Genomic DNA, 25,438 nt, shown 5'->3' on the forward strand with positions numbered 1-25,438 from the left:
ACACAAGACAAGATTATTCAAAGGTTAGTTTCTGCCTCTTCCAATGAATGATTTTAGTAATCTGTGTTCTTTGGCTCTAGTTGTCACTTTGGCATAAGAGACCAGTACTTTTAAAATATGTTATAGTCAACTTTATTACTGTATGATTCTACCAGAGAGAGAGAGAGAAAGAGCAAAAATAGAAGGGCCCTGACTGACCATAAGGGATTAGTAGGGATTTTAGTTTGTGGGGCTTGGATCTTTGCCTCAGAACCAAATATCACAGCAAGGAACAGCTCTGATGGGTCAGCCTCTTGAGTTTCTAGCACAGAAGGTCCATCCCACAAGGAGCTGCCTTACTCTTTCCCTGAGAAGAGTTGTTCCTCTATTGCCCATAGGCTGGTTGGTAAGTGTTCCTAGCTGTGGGCACATTGTACCAGGGACAGGACTGCCCCAGAGAGAGGGCAACCCGGGGCCAGGACAAACATGCTAAGTGCTTGTCCTGAAAGTTTAACAAGAGTTTTACCATTTTCCTGTAAAAATAAAATAGCTTCTTTTGAACATCTTGTCCTTGAAGGTGGGACTTCCTGAAGCAATGCCCATCCATCCGGGTGGGCTGGGTTGATGTGGGGATTGCTTTGAGCTACTGTGACCTCTGCTGCCTACTTAATATGTATTATAGACTCTCCAGCAACACCCTTCCCCTGTTCAATTTGAATTAAATCTACCGAGAGGCTATAGTGTACAACCTTATTTGGCCCTCCACTAACTTGAAATGATCAGCTAGACTTAATTCTTTATGCACCAAGAAACCATGGCAATTCAAAAGTAGAGATCGCAGCAATCCTGAGTACAGTGGGCTGAAAATGGAGCCACTGCAGGTGGTTTGGGGATTTTTTATGTCTCAAATTTCCTTTAAAAGGCTTGGCAGTAAGTGATCACAGGTACAAATGGACTATGTGTGTAGTGGGTGGGGAAGGAGCCCATAGGTGCAACATGGGGAAAGCTTTGCAACATCTAGCTGACTAAACATTAGGAACCTGAGACCAGCGATGGCACTCTGAGCTTGTAGTAAGAAAGGTAGGATATTTCTAAGAACAACCTGGTTGGGGAAAGATACCTCTCAGAAGTAGAAGTGCCCATGCTGTATATAGTGGCTGTGGGGTAAGACCTCTAATTCTTCACTAATACAGTTGCCAGTAGCCACATGCAACGATTTAAATTAAAATTAATTAAAAGTAAATAAAATATAAAATTCGTTTCTTCAGTCACACTAGTCACACCAGCTCAATAACCACATGTGGTTAGCGGTTGCTGTATTGGATAGCGCAGATACAGAACACCAGTGGAAGTTCTCTTGGACAGCACAGCTCTAGTTACTAAAACGGAGTGGCCTAACATCATCACAGTTGCTACAGGGACCAACCAAGGGATATATTCCAAAAAATGCAGACTGGGTTCATTTTTCAACCCATGTGCTTGTAGTAGGCTAGGGACAGAAGCTGGCGGTTGGCTATTCGATATGTTGTGTTTTGCTCTGAGATAATTCCTATTGAGGCTTTGGAGGGGCCTATTAATTATAGGAGGACTATATCTGCTACATATAATTTATTTTCTAGGATAACTTAATACTGACAAATAAGTAAGGAAAACAAGAGCTGGCAGAAGATTGGCTAAGCAATTCTGAGAAATAAAGATTAGGAAAAAATAGAAAAATTAAAGTATAATAAAAATAAATAGAAATAGAAAAATTAGGAAAGAATAGAAGTCAACCATGTTTGAGCATCAGTTAAAAATGTGGATAGATTGTGTAATAAAAAAATATGTTTCTAACTAACACAACATTGTTAATCTACTATACTCCAATATAAAAAAATTTTTTAATGTTCCTAGGCATTAAAAAAATAAGACCACATTGGCTGTGGTCTGGTTTGGGTACTCACTGAGCTGAGAATCTGTTGAGAGCCATGCGGCAGCCCACAGGAAGGTGTCAGTGCACTTAACCTCCTCCTCTGACTGCAGGAAAAGCCTGAGAAACACAGATGCCCTCTTTTACCCAATAAACTTGTGAGCATCACCAGCTGGGCACCAGGGATTCTCCTAGGGATAGACACACTGAAAAGATACTAGACTGTGTTTCTTTTATGAGCCACACCGTCTATGAAGTTGTGGATGGTGTTCTCCAGGTGCCCTGGCTTAAACATACCCAGTTAATGTTACCCCTTATAGTGTGGCTCTGGCTTCAAGTACAACTAATGATCTGTCTTTTGATTTGATCATAACTTTGAAACTTGAAGGTGATTTTATTTATTCCTACAAATAATGGAAATCTTATGAGGCCTCCCTCTTGATGTTCTTTAAAAAGACAAACTAGAATTTTACAAAATAAAAATTATTCGGGGGCAACTTACAGTTGATAGCATCAACCTTGCTACTGTGAAAAATTATAAAACATTCAAATGAATTTTAGGTTTATTCCTGAATCTCCCCGGTGGCTGATATCCCAGAGAAGATTTAGAGAAGCTGAAGATATCATCCAAAAAGCTGCAAAAATGAACAATGTAGCTGCCCCAGTGGTGGTTTTTGATCCTGTGGAGGTAAGGATTTGCACATGTTTCCTCCTGAGATCAGTTATGCATTCTTCTTCTTTCAAAGTCTTCTTTATTTTTTAAAATTTATTTATTTGTTTGTTTGTTTTTGGCTGCGTTGGGTCTTCGTTGCTGCACACGGGCTTTCTCTAGTTGCAGCGAGTGGGGGCTGCTCTTCATTGCAGTGCGTGGGCTTCTCATTGCAGTGGCTTCTCTTGTTGCAGAGCACGGTCTCTAGGCACGCGGGCTTCAGTAGTTGTGGCACATGGGCTCAGTAGTTGTGGCTCGCGGGCTCTAGAGCGCAGGCTCAGTAGTTGTGGCGCATGGGCTCAGTAGTTGTGGCTCGCGGGCTCTAGAGCGCAGGCTCAGTAGTTGTGGCGCACGGGCTTAGTTGCTCCATGGCATGTGGGATCTTCCCGGACCAGGGCTCGAACCCATGTCACGTGCATTGGCAGGTGATTCTTAACCAGTGTACCACCAGGGAAGCCCCAGTTATGCATTCTTGATTATGGAATTTAATTTGATTCAATAGGTTTTGAGTGCCTATTATGTACCAGGCACTGTTCAAGGCCTTAGAGACACAATGATGATGAAGTTCTGAGCCCTCCTCAAAGGGCTGTGGACCAATTAAGTGCAATAATATATGTAAACTGCTTACCATATAGCAAGTGTTGATTAAATATTAGTTTCCTTCCCTTTTGCAAGTTTATCTCCAACTTTTTATTGGTCTTGCTCCACACCATTGATGCAGCTACATACTGGTGATTTTTGAATGTCCAGATTAAGAGGGGAAAATGTGTTTGAGGGGGTATTCCACCCATGGGCTCCCCACTGTACTCTGAATCTTACCAAAGTCTGCTGGGGAAGCTGTACATGTCTTTAGTCTTGCTATGTTGTGTCTAGAACCTTAAGGCCTGAGAGCACAGGCTGGAGGATTCACCCCTGCAGGCAGGAGGCCACGAGGGAAAGCAGATATTCAGTGGAAGCAGATTCGCTTCCTGCCAGTCAGTGAGGATTCACAGTGTCCTTGGCCATGCCTCGTGCCAGCTCCTAGAGAAAACAAGAAAAATTAGAGACATAAGGAGCACAGAATGTAACCAAGAGTGTTAAGAGGATTAGATGGAAGGTAAGTGATGACATGAAGGAGGAAGTCCCCTAGGAGTGGACACTGTGAGCCAGCAGAGAAAGAGAGTAGAGTGACTCTGGGCTGAAGAGGCAGGTCCAAACAAGGGAGGACACTTAGATGGATGGAGAGGATGGGGCAATGGCACTCCTGGCCAGAGGGTCAGGAACTGCTCAGGACACCTCAAGAAGACTATATGCTTCTTAATCTTTATGCTTGCCCCACCCCAGGACTTTGGAGGGTGGCGAGCACGCCAGTGCTCCACCCTGAGGGCTTCCTCCATTCCTGGCCTTTGCGACCTCTGACAGAAACAGATACCCTGGTGATGGCTGGAGGATTAATTACAGTGGCTATGAGCCCAAGCTCTCAGAAGGCTGCCAGAACAAATATGTCTTAATCCTTTGCTCTTCAGATCAAGAATTCCATTCCCAGCCTTGGTCAATATAACTGGATGCCTGATCCACAGGTCCTGTCTGTGCCTGGTACCACTCCCAGAACCTTCCAGGAGGACTGCTAGTTCCCAGTAGTTTATGCAGGGGCTTTCTTTGTTGGGATAACAGGGTTATACTGCCAGGGGCATGTTCTAGAGTTGTACACTCCACGTAGTGCAGAAGCAAAAAGGTAACATGGCTGTGAGCTGAATGAGGAGGTGTCTGTTTTCGGAAAGAAGGATGCTAATATTTGGGAAGCACCTGCTACAAGGGCAGGTCTGGCACTCTTCCTTCCTTTGTAGTAAAAATTCCTTCCTCAGCCTCTTACTGAACACACATAATAGGGCCACAGAGTCATTGTACTTTATCCTGAGGAGATAAAAGGCTCCACCTCAGAGCCCTGTAACTTTTTAGTTTCAATTCTTTTTTTTAAATTGAAGCATAGTTGATTTACAATATTGTGTTAGTTTCAGGTGTACAGGAAAGTGATTCAGTTATATATACATATTTTTTTCAGATTATTTTCCACTATAGGTTATTAAAAGTTATTGACTGTAGTTCCCTATGCTATATAGTAAATCCTTGTTGCTTACCTATTTCATGTATAGTAGTTTGTATCTGTTAATCCCATAACTCCTAATTTATCCCTCCCACCCTCCTTCCTTTTGCCGTTGGTAATCATAAGTTTGTTTTCTATGTCTGTGAGTCTGTTTCTGTTTTGTATGTAGATTCATTTGTATTATTTTTTTGATTCCACATATAAGTTATATAATATTTGTCTTTCTCTGTTTGACTTATTTCACTAAGTGTCATATTCTTTAGATCCATCCATGTTGCTGCATATGACAATATTTCATTCTTTCTTATGACTAGTATTCTATTGTACATATATACCACATCATCTTGAGCCAGTCATCTGTTAATGGGCACTTGAGTTGTCTCTGTGTCTTGGCTATTGTAAATAGTGTATTGATAGTTTCAATTCTAATAAGCTTGATTATCTAGATTCCTAACACATGGCAAGTTAACTTCAGGAAATTAAAAGTAAAGGAAGGAAGCCCATCAACAGCGGTATGAAATTGCCACCAACCACTGACAGCTCACATCTTTTCCTCAATGGTGCAGTAATTATAGTAATAGTTAAAATGTATGGGGCATCTACCATGGTTCAAGTACTATGCTAAGATTTATATATATGATCTCATTTAATCTTCTCAACTCTTGATTATTATACCCATTTTACAGAGAGGTAAACTGAGGCTCATAGAGGATAAATAGTAACTTGCCCAAGGTCCCCTAGTTAACCCATGTGTGTTCTGACACTGAAACAACAACAGGACAAGTATTAAAAGCAGATATGGACCTCAAGGCAGTTTGGGGCTATATGGCGCTACCCACTCAACAGGTCCTAAGGCTCAGTGTGATTAAGGTCACCCATAATGATGCCCATGAGTCAAGGCAAGGCTGTGTTAGCAGTCAGGCTTTATATAAAGAGACAGTGAAGCCAATGTTATATATTTTAAAGGCTTCTGTCTAAAATGGGCCACAAACATTTTTAAACGTTATAATAAGCATCATATATTTAGATGCCCTTATTCCCTGCAAATTCCAGACTTCTGAGCATATTGAAAGTGATGTGAGACATACATGCCTAAGAATATATTGTCATAGCCAAAGATACTTCCTCACCACCTCTCAATCTCATGGTTGTGTGCATTACTTTAACAACAGGAGCTATCCCCCGTGAAGCAGCAGAAAGTTTTCATTCTGGACCTGTTCAGGACTCGGAATATTGGCACAATAACAATTATGTTCTTGCTGCTATGGTAAGTAATAAGAGATCTGGAAATGAGACATACAGAATGTAAATATACAATTGATTTTCTTTAATTCAGGGGACAAGGTCAAGGCCTGGGTCTTCCTGAGGCAAAATTAAAATTTTAGAATTCTAAGTTATTTGGAAAGGCTTCAATTTAATTCATGGAACTGGATACTGAAAAAAAATGTCACAGGGAACAATATTTAGGTCTGCAATACTGTGACCCACTGGGAAATCATTCCCTGCTCCTCCTAGAGTTACTGGGATTAAAACTAATGATGTTCCTGATGCCTGAAGCTGAGACGCTAATTCAGCTCCTGCTTCCAGAAGCTATACTGAAAATTAATCAGTGAAGTTAGAATACCCTGAATCCCCACTGCCTGCATTGGAGTTTTGACAAGCTTTTTATACTTGCTCATAGGAATCTACCAAGTGATTTTAAGGCCTAGAAATAACGAACTGACTTTGTAGGCAAGATTTAATAATGTATCTGCCAAGAAATTAGGAAGAAGACAAAAAGAACATGCCTACCCCATGATGGCAGCACAAAAAATGACGGTAATCAGAACAGGTAGAAGATGGTGGTGTGGAAAGATGCAGAGTTCGCGTATCCTCACAACTAGGGTGTCTGCCAGATGCTGGTGGGGGACCCCAACACCCAAGGAGATGGGAAGAACCCCCAAGTGCACCAGTAGAACATGGGAGGACTGAGCGGGGGAAGGAGAAGTGGAGGCCAGACAGGACTGGCACCCCTGAGGGGTGGCTCAGAGTGGGGGAGAGGTTCCCATGCCTGGAGGGACCCTCGGGGGCTTGGATCAGGGGGAGCACACCCAGCGTTTCCCCTGCTGAATCGGCTGGGGAAGTCTGCCCAGCTCTCGAGCCAGGTCCTATGCTCTCAGAGGTCCCCTCCAGGCTGGGTTGGTCCTGGGGGTGTAGGAGGGAGGCTGGAAGAGAACAGGAGAGGCAGCTGGGAGGGGCCCTCCAGGATGGGAGGAGCAAGAGAGGAGCAGAGGGTATTTGCCCTACCCACTCAAGCCCAGGAAGCCTGCTGGGCTCCCAGGTGGGTTCCCCCATCCTCTGAGACCAGAGGCGATGGGCATGCCTGAGCCCCACCCCCAGTGCCCCCCAGGGCCTTTTCCAGCTCTGTGGGTCCTAAGCATAGGCCTTGCCCACTGCCCAAACCTTGCCCCTGCTTAGGCCCTGCCCTCCACAGCCAAGGCCTTTTCCACCTTTTTTTTTTTTCTCCATCTCTTTTTTAATATCATGGCTCTGTTTTACCTTCCGGTTGTTGTTTCACCTATATTTTTATTTTTTTTCTAACATATCTGTCAGTTTCCTAGTCTAATTTTATTTTCTACTTTGTTATAGTTGTTTTTTGGGGTTTTTTTTGCCACACCACGCAGCTTGTGGGATCTTGGTTCATGACCCAGGGGTCGGGCCAAAGCTCCTGTGGTGGGAGCTCCAAATCCGAAACACTGGACAAACAGAGAACCTCAGACCCCAGGGTATATTTATTGCAGTGAGGTCTCCTGGAGGTCCTCATCTCAGCACCAAGACCCAGCTCTACCCAACAGCCAACAAACTCCAGTATTGGAAGCCTCAGGCCAAACAACCAGTAAGACAGGAACACAATCCCAGTCATAAAAAAAAAGGAAAAAAAATGAGACAGCAGAAAAATATGTCACAGACAAAGGAGCAAGGTAAAAACCTACAAGACCAAATAAATGAAGAGGAAATAGGCAATCTACCTGAAAAAGAATTCAGAGTAATGATAGTAAAGATGATTCAGAATCTCGGAAATAGAATGGAGGCACAGATTGAGAAAATACAAGAAATGTTTAACAAAGATCTAGAAGAACTAAAGAACAAACAAACAGATGAGCAACACAATAACTGAAATGAAAAATACACTAGAAGGAATCAATAGCAGAATAACTGAGGCAGAAGAACGAATAAGTGAGCTGGAAGACAAAATGGTGGAAGTAACTGCTGAGAAGCAGAATAAAGAAAAAAGAATGAAAAGAATTGAAGACAATCTCAGAGACCTCTGGGACAACACTAAACGCACCAACATTCTAATTATAGGGGTCCCAGAAGAAGAAGAGAAAAAGAAAGGATCTGAGAAAATATTTGAAGAGATTATAGTGGAAAACTTCCCTAACATGGGAAAAGAAATAGTCACCCGAGTCCAGGAAGTACAGAGTCCCATACAGGATAAACCCTAGGAGAAACACACCAAGACACATATTAATCAAACTAACAAAAATTAAATTCAAAGAAAATATATTAAAAGCAGCATGGGAAAAACAAAAAATAACATACAAAGGAATCCCCATGAGGTTATCAGCTGATTTTTCAGCAGAAACTGCAGGTCAGAAGGGAGTGGCAGGATATACTTAATGTGATGAAAGAGAAGAACCTACAACCAAGATTACTCTATCTGGCAAGGATCTCATTCAGATTCGATGGAGAAATCAAAAGCTTTTCAGACAAGCAAAAGCTAAGAGAATTTAGCACCACCAAACCAGCTTTACAACAAATGCTAAAGAAACTTCTCTAGGCAGGAAGCACAACGAAGAAAAAGACCCACAAAAACAAACTCAGGGGCTTCCCCGGTGGCACAGTGGTTGAGAGTCCGCCTGCCAATGCAGGGGATGCGGGTTAGTGCCCCGGTCCGGGAAGATCCCACATGCCGCGAAGCGGCTGGGCCCGTGAACCATGGCCGCTGAGCCTGCGCATCCAGAGCCTGTGCTCCGCAATGGGAGAGGCCACAACAGTGAGAGGCCCACGTACCGAAAAAAAAAAAAAGAAACAAACTCAAAACAATTAAGAAAATGGTAATAGGAACATACATATCGATAATAACCTTGAATGTAAATGGATTAAATGCCCCAACCAAAAGACACAGACTGGCTGAATGGATACAAAAACAACACCCATATATAAGCTGTCTACAAGAGACCCACTTCAGACCTAGGGACACATAAAGGCTGAAAGCGAAGGGATGGAAAAAGATATTCCACGCAAATGGAAATCAAAAGAAAGCTGGAGTAGCAATACTCATATCAGATAAAATAGACTTTAAAATAGACTGTTACAAGAGATAAGGAAGGACACTACATAATGATCAATGGATCAATCCAAGAAGAAGATATAAAAATTATATATGTTTATGCACCCAACATAGGAGCACCTCAATACATAAGGCAAATGCTAACAACCATGAAAGGGGAAATCAACAGTAACACAATAATAGTAGGGGACTTTAACACCCCATTTACACCAATGGACAGATCATCCAAACAGAAAATAAATAAGGAAACACAAGCTTTAAATGACACAATAGACCAGATAGATTTAATTGATACTTATAGAACATTCAACCCAAAAGTGGCAGAATACACTTTCTTCTCAAGAGCACATGGAACATTCTCCAGGGTAGATCACATCTTGGCTCGCAAATCAAGCCTTGGAAAATTTAAGAAAACTGAAATCATATCAAGCATCTTTTCTGACCACAATGCTATGACATTGAAAATCAATTACAGGAAAAAAACTGTAAAAAACACAAATACATGGAGGCTAAACAGTACACTACTAAATGACCAAGAGATCACTGAAGAAATCAAAGAAGAAATTTTTAAAAATACATAGAAACAAATGACAATGAAAACACAACAACCCAAAACCTATGGGACGCAGCAAAAGCAGTTCTAAGCGGGAAGTTTATAGCAATTCAATCTCACCTCAAGAAACAAGAAAAATCTTGTTTAATAAGATTTAATAAGATAGATTTAATAAGATTTAATAAGATAATAATAATAAGATTTAATAATTGGCATAAACAATCTAACCCTACACCTAAAGCAACTAGAGAAAGAAGAACAAAGAAAACACAAAGTCAGTGGAAGGAAAGAAATCATAAAGATCACAGCAGAAATAAATGAAATAGAAATGAAGAAAACAATAGCAAAGATCAATAAAACTAAAAGCTGAAGCTGGTTCTTTTTTTTTTTTTTTTTGCGGTAGACGGGCCTCTCACTGCTGTGGCCTCTCCTGTTGAGGAGCACAGGCTCCGGACGCGCAGGCCCAGCAGCCATGGCTCACGGGCCCAGCCGCTCCGCAGCATGTGGGATCCTCCCAGACTGGGGCACGAACCCGTGTCGCCTGCATCAGCAGGCGGACTCTCAACCACTGCGCCACCAGGGAAGCCCTAAAAGCTGGTTCTTTGAGAAGATAAACAAAATTGATAAACCCCTAGCCAGCCTCATCAAGAAAAAAAGGGAGAGGACACAAATCAATAAAATTAGAAATGAAAAAGGAGAAATCACAACTGACACCGCAGAAGTACAAAGAATTATAAGAGACTACTACAAACAACTATATGCCAATAAAATGGACAACCACAAAGAAATGGACAAATTCTTGGAAAGGTACAATTTTCCAAGACTGAACCAGGAAAAATTAGAAAATATACACAGACCTATCACAAGTAATTAAATTGAAACTATAATTAAAAGTCTTCGAACAAACAAAAGTCCAGGGCCAGATGGCTTCACAGGCGAATTGTATTAAACATTTAGAGAAGAGCTAACACCGATCCTTCTCAAACTCTTCCAAAAAATTGCAGAGGGAGGAACACTCCCAAATTCATTCTACGAAGCCACCATACCCTGATACCAAAACCAGAAAAATATATCACAAAAAAAGAAAATTATACACCAATATCACTGATGAACATAGATGCAAAAATCCTGAACAAAATACTAGCCAACAGAATCCAACAACATATTAAAGGGATCATACACCATGATCAAGTGGGATTTAACCCAGGGATGCAAGGATTCTTCAATATATGCAAATCAATCAATGTGATACACCATATCAACAAATTAAGGAGTAAAAACCATATGATCATCTCAACAGATGCAGAAAAAGCTTTTGACAAAATTCAACACCATTTATGATAAAAACTCTCCAGAAAATGGGCATAGAGGGAACCTACCTCAACATAATAAAGGCCACATATGTCAAACCCACAGCAAACATCATACTCCATGGTGAAAAACTGAAAGCATTTCCACTAAGATCAGGAACAAGACAAGGATGTCCACTCTCACCACTCTTATTCAACGTGGTTTTGGAAGTCCTGGCCGTGGCAATCAGAGAAGAAAAAGAAATAAAAGGAATACAAATTGGAAAAGAAAAAGTAAAACTGTCACTGTTTGCAGATGACATGATACTATACATAGAAAATCCTAAAGATGCCACCAGAAAACTACTAGAGCTAATCAATGAATTTGGTAAGGTTGCAGAATGCAAAATTAATGCACAGAAATCTCTGGCATTCCTATATACTAACAATGAAAAATCAGAAAGAGAAATTAAGGAAACAATCCCATTTACCATCACAACAAAAAGAATAAAATACCTAGGAATAAACCTGCCTAAGGAGGCGAAAGACTTGTACTTAGAAAACTATAAAACTCTGATGAAAGAAATCAAAGATGACATAAACAGATGGAGAAATATACCATGTTCTTGGATTGGAAGAATCAATATTATGAAAATGACTATGCTACCCAAAGCAATCTACAGATTCAATGCAATTCCTATCAAACTACCAATGGCATTCTTCACAGAATTAGAGCAAAAATCTTACAATTCGTATGGAAACACAAAAGACCCTGAAAAGCCAAAGCAATCTTGAGAAAGAAAAACAGAGCTGGAGGAATCAGGCTCCCTGACTTCAAACTATACTACAAAGCTACAGTAATCAAGGCAGTATGGTACTGGCACAAAAACAGAAATATAGATCAATGGTACAGGATAGAAAGCCCAGAGATAAACCCATGCACATGTGGTCACCTAATTTACAACAAAGGCAGCAAGAACATAAAATGTAGAAAAGAGAGCCTCTTCAATAAGTGGTGCTGGGAAAACTGGACAACTATAGTAAAAGAATGAAATTAGAACACTACCTAACGCCATACACAAAAATAAACTCCAAATGGATTAAAGACCTAAATGTAAGACCAGACACTATAAAACCCTTAGTGGAAAACATAGGAAAAACACTCTTTGACATAAACCACAGCAAGATCTTTTTTGACCCACCTCCTAGATTAATGGAATGAAAAACAAAAATAAACAGATGGGACCTAATGAAACTTAAAAGCTTTTGCACAGCAAAGGAAACCATAAACAAGATGAAAAGACAACCCTCAAAATGGGAGAAAATATTTGCAAATTAAATGACAGACAAAGGATTAACCTCCAATATATACAAACAGCTTATGGAGCTCAATATCAAAAAAACAAACAACCCAATTAAAAAATGGACAGAAGACCTAAATAGACATTTCACCAAAGAAGACATACAGATAGCCAAGAGGCACGTGAAAAGATGCTCAACATCACTAATTATTAGAGAAATGCAAATCAAAACTGCAATGAGTTATCACCTCACACCAGTCAGAATAGCCATCATCAAAAAATCTAGAAACAATAAATGCTGGAAAGGGTGTGGTGAAAAGGGAACCCTCCTGCACTGTTGGTGGGAATGTAAATTGATACAACCACTATGGAGAATAGTATGGAGGTTCCATAAAAATCTAAAAATAGAACTACCACATGACCCAGCAATCCCACTACTGGGCATATACCCTGAGAAAACCATAATTCAAAAAGAGACATGCACCACAATGTTCATTGCAGCACTATTTACAATAGCCAGGACATGGAACCAACCTAAGTGTCCACCATTGGATGAATGGATAAAGAAGATGTGGCACATATATACAGTGGAATATTACTCAGCCATAAAAAGAAACGCAATTGAGTTATTTGTAGTGAGGTGGATGGACATAGAGTCTGTCGTACAGAGTGAAGTAAGTCAGAAAGAGAAAAATGAATACCGTATGGTAACACATATATATGGAATCTAAAAAAAAAAATGGTACTGATGAACCTAATGGCAGGGCAGGAATAACGATGTAGACATGGAGAATGGACTTAAGGACATGGGGTGGGGAGGGGGAAGCTGGGGAGAAGTGAGAGTAGCATCAACATATATACACTACCAAATGTAAAATATGTAGCTAGTGGGAAGCAGCTGCATAGCACAGGGAGATCAGCTCCATGCTTTGCGATGACCTAGAGGGGTGGGATAGGGAGGGTGGGAGGGAGGCTCAAGAGGGAGGGGATATGGGGATATACGTATGCATATGGCTGATTCACTTTGTTGTACAACAGAAACTAACACAGTATTGTGAAGCAGTTATACTCCAGTAAAGATCTATTTAAAAAAAAAAAATTACATAACATTAAAAAAAAAAAAGAACTAGTAGGCTCCTGCTGCAGCTAGTCTAATTTTAGAGCCATCTTGTATTGCAATTAGAAGTTATCAATGACAGAGTTTATGCCCCTGAATTAAGCAAGTGTGTCCTGGGCATGTGGCTTTCCTCACAGTAGATCTCCTTAGTTCTTACATGTCAGCAGGTATCACTGATGCAAATGTACCTTGAGCAGTGGCACTACTGAGCCAATAATAAACTAATCACTAGTTTTATCTAACCTGCTCTTATTACCAAATGTGGAAAATCACTAAGATCCCAGAGCAATAAAGTTTCATTTTTTGTTTTGTTTTGGATTAGCCCTTGTGCTACCCAACCTAGTAGAGTATGTATAAAAAGATCCGACATTGTTCCTGAAAACATTTTTCAGGTGTCCTCTGCTTTTCAGTCATGTTGATAATAAGTGCATTTCTGCACAGGGGAGTTTGCATAGTGTAGTGTTTTTTCCACAGAGAAACTTTTATGTGGACGTTAACTATAATGACAGGATATGCAGTGTGCACTCTGTGATACCTTTTATGGGACTTTCACTTTCTTCCCTACTAAAGTGAGTTTTACTAAATCAATTGGAATTTACTATAAGTGGATCCCACAGTATTACCTATATTTCTTCTTCTCCTCCTCCTCCTCCCCCTCCCCTTTGCCTTCCTCTCCTTCTCCTCCTTATTCTTTGGGGGGGGGGGGAAATGACATATGGATTTTATGTTCACTGATGTGACTGACATTCTTTCTTCAAATAATAGCTCTGAAGGAATGAGAATATACAAACTCTCCTATTGAAACCTGAAATTAACTAGATTAGGATAGGTATTCTTGAATATTGGTATATCTAGACTAGTGCTGTCCAATAGAACTTTCTGCAATGATGAAAATGTTTTATATCTTTTTTGTCCCTTATGGTAGCCACTAACTGCATGTGGCCACTAAACAATTGATGAGTGGCTAGTGCCAAAGTGAGGGACGAAATTTTAAATTTTATTTAATTTTAATTTATTTACTTTTTCTTTCTTTTTTTTTTTTTGGCCACGCTGGGTCTTAGTTGCAGCACGCGGGATCTTTGTTGCTGTGTGCGGGATCTTCAGTTGCAGCATGTGGGCTCTTAGTTGCGGCATGAGGACTCTTAGTTGCAGCATTCGGGATCTAGTTCCCTGACCAGGGATTGAACCCTGGCCCCCTGCATTGAGAGCACAGGGTCTTAACCACTGGGCCACCAGGGAAATCCCTGATTTATTTACTTTTAAATAGCCATATGTGGCTATTTGTAAGACAGCAACATCTAGACAATTTCCTGACCATCATGAAATTGTAAAGAGACTCAAGCCATCCTTTTGTCATTTTTGTCTTTTGTCTTTCAGGATGCTCACCTCAGTAGGTTACTTTGCTCTGTCTCTCAACACTCCTAATTTACATGGAGATGCCTACCTGAACTGTTTCTTCTCTGCCTTGATTGAAGTTCCAGCTTACATTACAGCCTGGCTGCTACTTCGAACCCTACCCAGGCGTTATATCATATCTGGAGTACTGTTCTTGGGAGGAGGTGTGCTTCTCTTAATTCAACTGGTGCCTGCAGGTAAGAAGTTATCCAATATCAACAGCTTACCAGAAAAGATCCACACCTTGACAGGGCTAATTATTAGTCCCTGTTCCCTACTTATGTAGCCTTTACATCATAAGTCATTCTTAAGTCAGTTATACAAGTGATAACTAACTCTGTGATTTCCCATGTTCAAAATTACTCCCTTCAAATAGTTAAGAGTTAACCTTAGAGAATCAGAAATCACCACCTGAGAAGGAAGAGTAATGCTCCCAGTCATCCCCTTCACAGAAACATTCACCTAAACCCTCAAACCTCTTTCTGAGTCATAATCCCAATTCCCAATTTCTTGGTACTTTCTTGGTATTTTCAAACCTTCTCTCTGATGTGTATATTCAAGTGTTAGAGTTGGTAGTACATGCCAGTTCCAGTATAAATTCAGTGATTTTTATGGTCTGTAATCTTTAAGTAGTTAGAGAGCACATGAAAAGATATATGCTTCTCTTTTCCCCTTATGTCTAACTTTCTCATATTGTTAAAATGTTAAGTCAACAGATTTTTGATATATAGTACTATGCATAGAAATATATATTTCTTAATAATAATAAACAGGATAAAAATGATTGGGCCTTCTCTTCGAAGATTAAACTTAACTGTATTAACATGCTAACAACTGACTATGAAACTGTTGTAATAAATAAAGGTGGACAAGGTCACAGAATGCATAAATGATCTAGAATAACAGAAGAGCGAAGCTCAAAGCAACCCTTCACGCTCCATCTTTGTCCATGTCCAATTAGTAAGGCTTTGAAGAGACTGTATAATTTGGGGAATATCTTTAGATTATAAAACATTTCTATACAAGCAAAAAGGACAATACAAGCAACTGTTAAGAAAGTATCACTTCTAAAAGCACCTCTGTTTACACTGGTCTCTTTTCCAGATTACAACTTCTTGTCCATTGGTCTGGCCATGTTAGGAAAATTCGGGATCACCTCTGCCTTCTCCATGCTGTACGTCTTCACTGCAGAGCTCTACCCAACCCTGGTCAGGAACATGGCTGTGGGGGTCACATCCATGGCCTCCAGAGTGGGCAGCATCATTGCTCCCTACTTTGTTTACCTTGGTGAGATGCTTCTTATAAGTCTATTCTTTTTTTAAATATAAAAGTAATAGGTTTTCATTATGAAAAATGCAAACAGCATAGAAAGTACTGGAAAAAGTACAAGTTCACCTCTACTCTCTTAGTTCCCCAAATCACAGCCCTCAGAGGAACTACTGTTAACAGTTTGGTGAGTAGCCCTTCAGACATTTCATTTTGCACAACATATATATATATATATATATATATATATATATATATATATTTATATTTATATATATATATTTAAACACACAAAATGATATCATAAATATTGTTTCACAACTTTTTTTAAACTTAACATTGTATCAGAATATTTTGCCATATCCGTATATATAGCTTTTTTAGTTAGTACATAGACTTCCAATGTATGTATACACATTATTTATTTAACCAGGTTCATGGATGAACATTTAGGCCATTTCAAAGTTTTTGTTACCATACATAACACTGCAGTGAACATTCCTCTACGGCCCCCACAGCCTTTGTATATTTGGATCAATAGATTGCTGGAGCAATTTAAAAATTTCATAGATATCGCCAAATTGACCTCTAAATACTATACCAGTTTACAATCCAACTATCAATATATGAGAGTGCCTGTTTCTCCATATCCTTACCAACAATGGGGATTATCCAATTTTTTAATCATTGATAGTCTGTTATATGAAAAACGGATATCATTGTTGCTTTCATTTCCTTTTCTTCAATTATGAATGAGGTTGAGCATTTTTTCATATGTTTATTGAAATTCTATTTATTTTTAAGAGATCTGACTGTTCATGTCTTTTCCCATCTTTCTAATGGTTTGTATCAAGTTTAGATATTTGATTTTGGGAGCTCTTTGTAATTGAAAAATTAGCCCTTTGTATATATATTATAAATATTTTTCCTAGTTTATTATTTCCACTTTGACTTCATGACTTTATTTGCATTGCTGGCAATTTTAGCTTTTATATGATCGAATTTATCAATCTGGAATAACACCACAGAGGGGCTTTAGTGGGATGTTCAGTGGATCTAGGATCTGGCACTCCAAGCTAAACCTCATCAAGAACTCTACTGGTGAGAGATGTAGACACAGCTCCTTATTCTTCCTAGTCATCCATTGGTTACCTACTAGTTCAAACACACACACACATACACATCCCCAAAGACATATGTGAATTCTCAGAAAAGGTATACTCTAAATCCTTACAGAGAAAGAGAGACATTTTCCACACAGCTGCCCTGAACACCTGAGAAAGTACATTATTATATAGAATGGTGTCGTTTCCCCTTTGTTCTTCCCTATACTTTCAAACCATGCTAATGTGGTCTAATGGTGGACCACTGGTACATAAGAAATGGAGAAGTCTGAGAAAGAACTTTGTATTCCACAGTAGTGGCTCCTGTTGGTGACACAGAGGCCTCAGAGAAGCTTCAAGATTGATATTTTTTTGTCAAATAAAATTCTTGGGTGTGTTATTCCTCTGTAATCTCTGTATACAGAAGGGAAGCAAGATGAGGATCTATTATTCCCCTGTCTGAGTAACACCACATAAAGAAGAGGTGGAGTAGTTCTTCCAATTACATGTAAAACCGAGACATATAAATGCTGCAAAAAGAAACCACAGTGCCTGACATTTATTGATTTAAATTGGATTGAATATATTAATTAGGTTATTTTAAGAGTCTCACAGCTCTGTGGACCAAGATTTCCACAGGAGCCTACTGGTTTGGGCAAAAGCAAAGGTCATATCAGTCATAACAGCCAGTAGGTGTCCCTGCAACATCCTGGTCAACGTCTTTCCCCTTGGTGTCCTCCCACCCCCCATCTCCAATGACCTCTACCTTAAGAGGAGAACTTTGGTAGGCAAAAATGTCTATCAAAGGAACATTTACCACACATGATTAAGTAGTAGCTTAGAGAATGCAGTTGACGTGAAAGACCTTATGATAATGCAAAATTGAGTAGGTGAATGATTATGGAAATTCGGAGGCAATGACATCTGCCAAACAGAAACTGTGGTATTTTGCACACTTTTTTTCTTCTGTAAATATTCAGGTTTAAAACTGCTCTCAAATACTGTTTGCCACCTTTACAAAATGATTCTCAAGAACATCTGGAGAAACCCTGTATCTAATTGATGTTCTTATGTCCTGTGCCTTACAGGTGCTTACAACAGAGTTCTGCCCTACATCCTCATGGGAAGCCTGACTGTCCTGATTGGAATCATCACTCTTCTCTTCCCTGAAAGTTTTGGAATGACTCTACCAGAGACCTTAGAGCAGATGCAGAAAATGAAATGGTAAGTGGAACTTTTAAAAATGATATCAGAATTCCTCAGAATGAATAAACATGAAAGAATAAATAGGAAAATTCTGAAAAGAAAGTGTAATAAGTGGAAAGTAGTTCTATCAGATAATAAAGGATATTATTAAGCAATGGTAATTAAAACAGTATGATGGTGGTAGAAGAAAAGAAATCACTGGAATGGAATAGAGTTCAGAATTAAATGAAGAAAATATGAGAATTCAGTGTGTGATAACAAGTAGCAATTCAAAATCAGTGGGGAAAATTTAGATTATTCAGTAAAAGGTGTTAGAACATTCAACTAGCCATTTTGGCTAAATAAAAAGCTTAACTCTTACTTCAAAATACATCAGGATAGGGCTTCCCTGGTGGCGCAGTGGTTGAGAGTCCGCCTGCTGATGCAGGGGACGCGGGTTCGTGCCCTGGTCCAGGAAGATCCCACATGCCGCGGAGCGGCTGGGCCCGTGAGCCATGGCTGCTGAGCCTGCGCGTCCGGAGCCTGTGCTCCGCAGCGGGAGAGGCCACGACAGTGAGAGGCCCGCATACCACACACACACACAAAAAACACATCAGGATAAATTCCAGAAAGATTAAAAATTGAGAACTGAAAATATAAAGTGATAAATGTAGCAGAAGAAAACATAAATATTTTTATAACCTTACAGAAGGCCTTTCTGAGCATATTATGAAAAGCAAAGAGCCATAAAGGAGAAGATTGATATATCTGATTATGTAATTTTAGAAATTGTTGGTACAGCAAAAACGAAACCATAAATTAGAACAAAGGTCAACAAACCAGGGGAAAAATATTTGCAACACACAATGTAGACATAGAGTTAATAAATTTAAGATGCAAGAAGCTCTTAGAGATCAGTGGGAAAAAGACAAACAACTCAGAAAGAAAACTGGCAAAGGTCATGAACAAACAGTTTATAGAAAAGGAAATTTCAGTGGCAAATATATACATAAAAAAGAAATACTTATCCATATTAATTAAAGCTTAAAAAATGTCAATGTCATTTTTTGGCCTATGAGATTGTGCAAGGGTTTTCCTTCTGATATCAACCAATTCTGACACCAAATAGGTGTCCTATAATTTCATCCAATTTTGACTCTAATTACTCAGGGCTAGCATCAGACTCTACAGGTTAAAGGCTCACTCCCACAAGACAGCCTTCTCTTCAGATGCCAGCCACAAGCAATGGTTCCCCAAGGTTATCCACATTTCTGGCTATTGGGGAGGGGGAAATTTACCCTTTTACCCCTTTAAGGTCTTGTGGCTAAACTAATCATAAAATTGACACCAGTCAACAGGAGAAAAATAAACAAATTTTAATTCATTACACAGAGATCTCTCAGAAATAGGACCTAAGAAATGGCCAAAGCAGGAAGCTTTTACACGTTTTAGACAAAGAAACAATAAATTTGAGAGGAATTGACAGGACAAAGAAACTTAGGTTTGAGTGCTTAATTAGTAAGGAATTTAAGCAGAGTTTGGGCTTGTGTAGTAAATTAGTAAAGAAGTAACTAGGTTTGTTTATAGAGATTTCTTGGCCCAGCCCTGGAATTCCCTGTCTTTGGTAATAAGGATGTCCTTCTACCTCCATATGCAGGGATTGCACCTTTCACATGAGGGATTTATTCCCTGCTTTCAGGGGCACAGAGGAGGCCAGAGTTTCCTTTTGCATCAGCTGCTTCACAAGCAACTTCAATTCAAAATAATCAATATGCCATTGTGGCAAATTTTGGGGCAGCCTGCCCTGAGCTCCATCATGTCCAACTTGGCTACAAAGTCTGGTATTTCCACAACCCTCCTCTTCACATTCAGGAATTTGCTAGAATGACTCACAGAACTCAGGAAAACATTTTACTTACTATTACTGGTTTGTTCTAAACAATACAAATGAACAGCCAGGGGGAGATGTACACAGGGTGAGGTCCAGAAGGGTCCAGAGCACAGGAGTCTCCGTTCCTGTGGAGTTGGGGAGCATCGCCATCCTGGCCCATGGATGTGTTGGCCAATTCAGAAGCTCTGTGAACCCCAGTGTTTAGGGGATTTTATGGAAGTTTCATCACATAGGCATGATCAATATTGATTTGACCTCAGTCCCTCTCCCCTCCCTGGAGGCTGGAGGATGGGCTTCTAGTCAAGGCTTGGTCTTTCTAGCAACCAGCCTCCATCGTGAAGCTATCTAGGGACCCACTGAGTCACCTCATTAGAATAAGAGGCAAGACACCATTACCCTTGTCACTCAGAAAATTACAAGGGGTTTAGAAGCTCTATGTCAGGAACCAGGGACAAAAATCAAACATCTTTCTATGACATCATAGATTGGAAAACATTTAAAAGACTAATGGTATGGTAGGAGAAGTTTAGATTCTAGCATGAAACTGAATGGCCTCAAATCCCAAATCTACTGAATAAACTTGGGAAATTTGCTTACTTTTCACTAAACCTTAGTATTCCCATCTGTTATATGGAAATAGTTCATATGGCTTTTGTGATGTTATATAAGATAAAGTGTTTTTAGTGTGTAGCCATGATAAAAGTCTATATGTGAGTGGATTCTGATCCCAAACTGAACATGTATAGTGAAAGATGCCCATTTTTAATAAGTTGTTTCTTCTAATGATAAAACTACTTCAATATCAACTTTAACTTACCAAGAACTTCATGCTTACCACTCTATTCTTTCCTCAGGAAAACTATAAAATCATAGAATACTAGCTCTAGACTCATGAGGTTCTTATTAGAGTTAAGATAATTACCTGTTCATTGACTGGAGAAATGTTTTTCAGTGTCAGTTTGGCATTTTGAGGAGGGGAGTCTTAAATATTTAATTTTCTTTAGCACTTATCTTATTTTCAGGTTCAGATATGGGAAAAAAACAAAAGATTCAATGGAGAAAGAAGAAAATCCCAAAGTTCTAATAACTTCATTCTGATAAAATTCCCACCCTATTTGGTGAACTGAAAAACGGATCCTAAGACTATGAAGACACTAAAGCCTTTCCTGATGAAATGGACTGCCTATGAAGATTAACACTAAAATGGACCTTGCTATTAAGAAATGCTTGTCATATGGCAAACTCTGGACCACGCTTACAGATAAGCTCCTTATTTTAAAAAACAAACCATTTCCAGAAAGTCCTCCGTACTAATTAATTCGATGAAATGGGTTTGCAGGATTTTTACAAAACGTGTTGGTCAAGGACTGGTAAATCCATATAAAGATTAACATGCATTTCCAAATACAAATACTATCCAAATTTTTAAAGAAGTCATTGAATTAACACAACTATCAGGCTTGGGTGTGTGTATGTGAGTGAGTAAACCAGCAAGTTCAAAATTACAGTAGTTTTTGAAGTGAACTCATACACTGCTGTAGCCAAATGATTATAAGGAGTATTCCTATCCAGGAAATTTTATATACTACTTTGAGAGGAATTGATGGCAGATATTAATAGCATTTTACAAGTGAAATGCAGCAAGAGATCAAGTAGCCTGGCTTAGATGGCCTGTCAGCCTTTAAGAAGGGAACCAAGGCAGTTCCTAGCTGCAATTTCAGCAGCTATGGCTCACAGCCTATTGAATGGTCCACATTTGTGCTCTCTGTGAACACTTAACTAAGCTTTCTGTTCACTAAGACTGGCTTAAGAGACCTTTTTTTGGTAAATAGAGAATCAGGAAAACTGCAAACTAGTTAGATTGGTAGAGGTGGTTTGTGTGCCCCATAGCCAAGAGGGGTCAGCACCCAGGAAGAAGGCTGTCCAAGCCAAGAATCTGAAGAGCCTTTTAAAATAGTTCTTTCCCTTAATACATCCCTTCCTAAATCTGGTATGCAGTTGTATCCTCTTCAACCAGGGGTGCATCTGGTTCCAGGAATGAGCAAGGTAAAAGGTAAAAGCCACTAATGGATAATGTATCAGCATAAACTCAGAAGATGAGTGTCAGCTCTGTGTCTCACCACATTTTAGGCATGCTGACATGGTAACAAAGCAAGAAGTTCGTCCTGGAGACCTGGGCAGCATGCTTTCACCAAGGGCGGCTCCTTTTGGAGCAGCACGTGACAAGCTACTGACCCTTTAACATATCAGTGCAACGGTGCACCTGTAGAATAGGCAGCCACTAGTTTTTAATATGCTGCTTGGTGGCATCATCTCCTAAAATTAATTATCCCCAAATGTAAATATTCACTATCTAAATATTTTTCAAAGGAACCTTTGATGTAACATCTTGGTAAACAATCCTTATTTCTTTAAGATCTTTATCTGGAACTTTTCTGATTAACTCAGAATTTTTCTTTATATTGCCATATTTCTAACACATATTTTATATCCTACTGACACATTGATCCCACCTTTTGATTGTTACTTTAAAATCCAGTAGAATATCTTAGAATAGTTTATGCTTTGTCATTGGGGACTCAGGTGCACAGCTTCATCCACCCAGTGCCTTTATCTTCCCCACTGATGCGGCCTGTCTGGATCACCTTTCCACCTACCCTGCCAGACAGTAGTAGCTGCCTGTCCTGCAAAGAACAGGCCCTGCTGCCTTTCAGGAAGCGCTCCTTGAACTTCCTTCCCACCAGCAGCGACTGTTCACTCCTCTGTGCTCTTCTGGTACTTGTTACCTTCACTCAGTTGGGCTTTTGTCTAGTTGTCCCCCCCGACACACAACATGTCTATAAGCCTCCAGGAGGCCAGGGACCTAACTTTGCTTATCTTTTTATCCGTTGCAGTGCTGCTTACTGTAGTGCTTTCTTGCATGTAACAGGCATTTGAGGATATTCATTTTAATTAAAATATTTTGTAACACTAGCGTGGTGAAAATGTTATGTTTGAAACATAGACACTTGAATTTTTAAACACCAAAGTATAAAATGCTCTTAAATTTTTTCTAAATATAAAAAGTAAGGATGTGGACTTCCCTGGTGGCACGGTGGTTAAGAATCCACCTGCCAGTGCAGGGGACATGGGTTCCATCCCTGATTCAGGAAGATCTCACATGCCACAGAGCAACTAAGCCCATGCGCCACAACTACTGAGCCTGCACTCCAGAGCCTGCGAGCTACAACTACAGAGCCTGCGTGCCACAACTACTGAAGGCTGTGCACCTAGAGCCCATGCTCTGCAACAAGAGAAGCCACTGCAATGAGAAGCCCACGCACCACAACAAAGAGTAGCCCCCGTTCACCGCAACTAGAGAAAGCCCACGCACAGCAATGAAGACCCAACGCAGTCAAAATTTTTAAAAATTAAACTAAATTTTTTAAAAAAGTAAGGATGTGATAATTGCCTTTTACTGCTGTTTGTATGGGTGTTTTATATTTTATAATAGTAAGAGATGACTTTTTAAAATCTGTTTATAAAAAGGCAACAAGTATACAAATGAATTACCTCTTTGGTAGTTCAAAGACCAAGTAGATGAATACATGCCAAAATAGTATTCGATTAAATTCAAGATATATTCCTGATTTTTATAAACTACTTTTAAAATTAGGTCTACAAGGCAACTACCTGAACTTGCTTATGAATATCAGTCTCAGACTGACAGCCAATATTACACTGCATGTTAGAGTGTAACATGAAACACTGGAAGCATCCCATTAACAGTAGTTTTATGGATACATGTTTTAACATCTTTTCAACATTTTGGGCTAAGTTTTAGTAACTATAATCATAATATAAAATATAGATAAGAAGTAAAACTATTAGAAAATAGATAAAATTATCAATATTACAAGGAACATATAATGATATTCTATTTTTAAAATCCAAGAGAATTAATTAAATCTAGTACCTAAGAGTTTCAATTTAAGTGGAGTCATATAAGAAGTGTCCCTAAATCAGCAACTTTCTATATACTAAAAATAACCAGCTAGAAAACATACTGGAAAAAGCCAGGTTCCATTCCTAATAATCATAAGAACATAAAATACCTAGAAGTAATCTCTAAACAGATGTATAAAACCTAAGTGAAAAAGTTATTCCATTTAATTAAGAGTTGAGTGGAGACATGCTGTTTTTTTGTTTTTTATTTTTATTAGGTTTTTATTTTTGGCTGCGTTGGGTCTTCATAGCTGCGCACTGGCTTTCTCTAGTTAGAGACATGCCATTCTTTTTTTTTTTTTGTGGTACGTGGGCCTTTCACTGTTGTGGCCTCTCCCGTTGCGGAGCACAGGCTCCGGATGCACAGGCTCAGTGGCCATGGCTCACGGGCCCAGCCGCTCCGCGGCATGTGGGATCCTCCTGGACCGGGGCACGAACCCGTGTCCCCTGCATCGGCAAGCGGACTCTCAACCACTGTGCCACCAGGGAAGCCCAAGACATGCCATTCTTGAATGTGTAGAATGAATTCTGTGAACCTGCATTCTTACCAAATTAATTCACTATTTTAGTATAATTAAAATTAATATTTCAATGATGTATTTTAGGAACTTAAAAAATAATTCTAAAGGGCATCTGAAAGAACAAATAGGCAAGATTGTCTAAGAAATTTTTGGAAAAGAAGAGTTGTAAGGTAAAATATTCCCTCAGATTTAGAAATACAAAGATAAACAGGAAGGCCAGAAACAGACCCAAATGTTTATAAAATTGTAACATATGATAAAGTGTATTACAAATTATCAAGAAAAGGATAAAATTTTCAAAACTAGTGCTGGGACAATTGATAAGCTGGGGAAAAATAGCATCTCACCATAAAACACATACCAAGGGCTTCCCTGGTGGCGCAGTGGTTGAGAATCTGCCTGCCAATGCAGGGGACATGGGTTCGAGCCCTAGGCTGGGAAGATCCCACATGCCGCGGAGCAACTAGGCCCGTGAGCCACAACTACTGATCCTGCACGTCTGGAGCCTGTGCTCTGCAACAAGAGAGGCTGCGACAGTGAGAGGCCCGCAATGAAGAGAGGCCACACAGCAATGAAGACCCAACACGGCCAAAAAAATAAATAAATAAAAATAAGTAAATTAAAAAAAAACAAAAACACATACCAAATTCTAAATGGATTAAAGATTCAAAAGTAATAGATAAATAAGCTGAAAGAAAATACAGGTGATTGTTTAATCTAAGGATGGATAGGGAATTAAAGATAAGGTAAAATAGATTTTGCTATAAACTTTAAAAATTTTCTGTACACCAAAAATCTTAAAATTAACACAAATTGGAAA

At 39.5% G+C, this 25,438-nt stretch overlaps 1 protein-coding gene across 3 annotated transcripts in view; it reads left to right on the forward strand.

Annotated features, from left to right (window-relative positions):
* The window catches only part of SLC22A4 (solute carrier family 22 member 4), a 47,276-nt gene extending 26,065 nt beyond the window's left edge, over positions 1-21,211 (forward strand). Inside the window, exons 5-10 of one of the 3 annotated variants that reach the window (XM_065873390.1) lie at positions 2,450-2,576; positions 5,853-5,947; positions 14,651-14,865; positions 15,773-15,955; positions 18,126-18,261; positions 21,136-21,211. In XM_065873390.1, the coding sequence (XP_065729462.1) occupies positions 2,450-2,576; positions 5,853-5,947; positions 14,651-14,865; positions 15,773-15,955; positions 18,126-18,261; positions 21,136-21,211 (832 nt within the window). Of the gene's footprint in view, positions 1-2,449; positions 2,577-5,844; positions 5,948-14,650; positions 14,866-15,772; positions 15,956-18,125; positions 18,262-21,135 lie in introns of all 3 variants that reach the window. The other 2 variants (XM_065873391.1, XM_065873389.1) reach the window with 2 other exon arrangements.
* Positions 21,212-25,438: the final 4,227 nt, after the last annotated feature.

The sequence above is a fragment of the Phocoena phocoena genome, chromosome 3, assembly GCF_963924675.1.
Source record: "Phocoena phocoena chromosome 3, mPhoPho1.1, whole genome shotgun sequence".
Classification (NCBI taxonomy): Eukaryota; Metazoa; Chordata; class Mammalia; order Artiodactyla; family Phocoenidae; genus Phocoena; species Phocoena phocoena.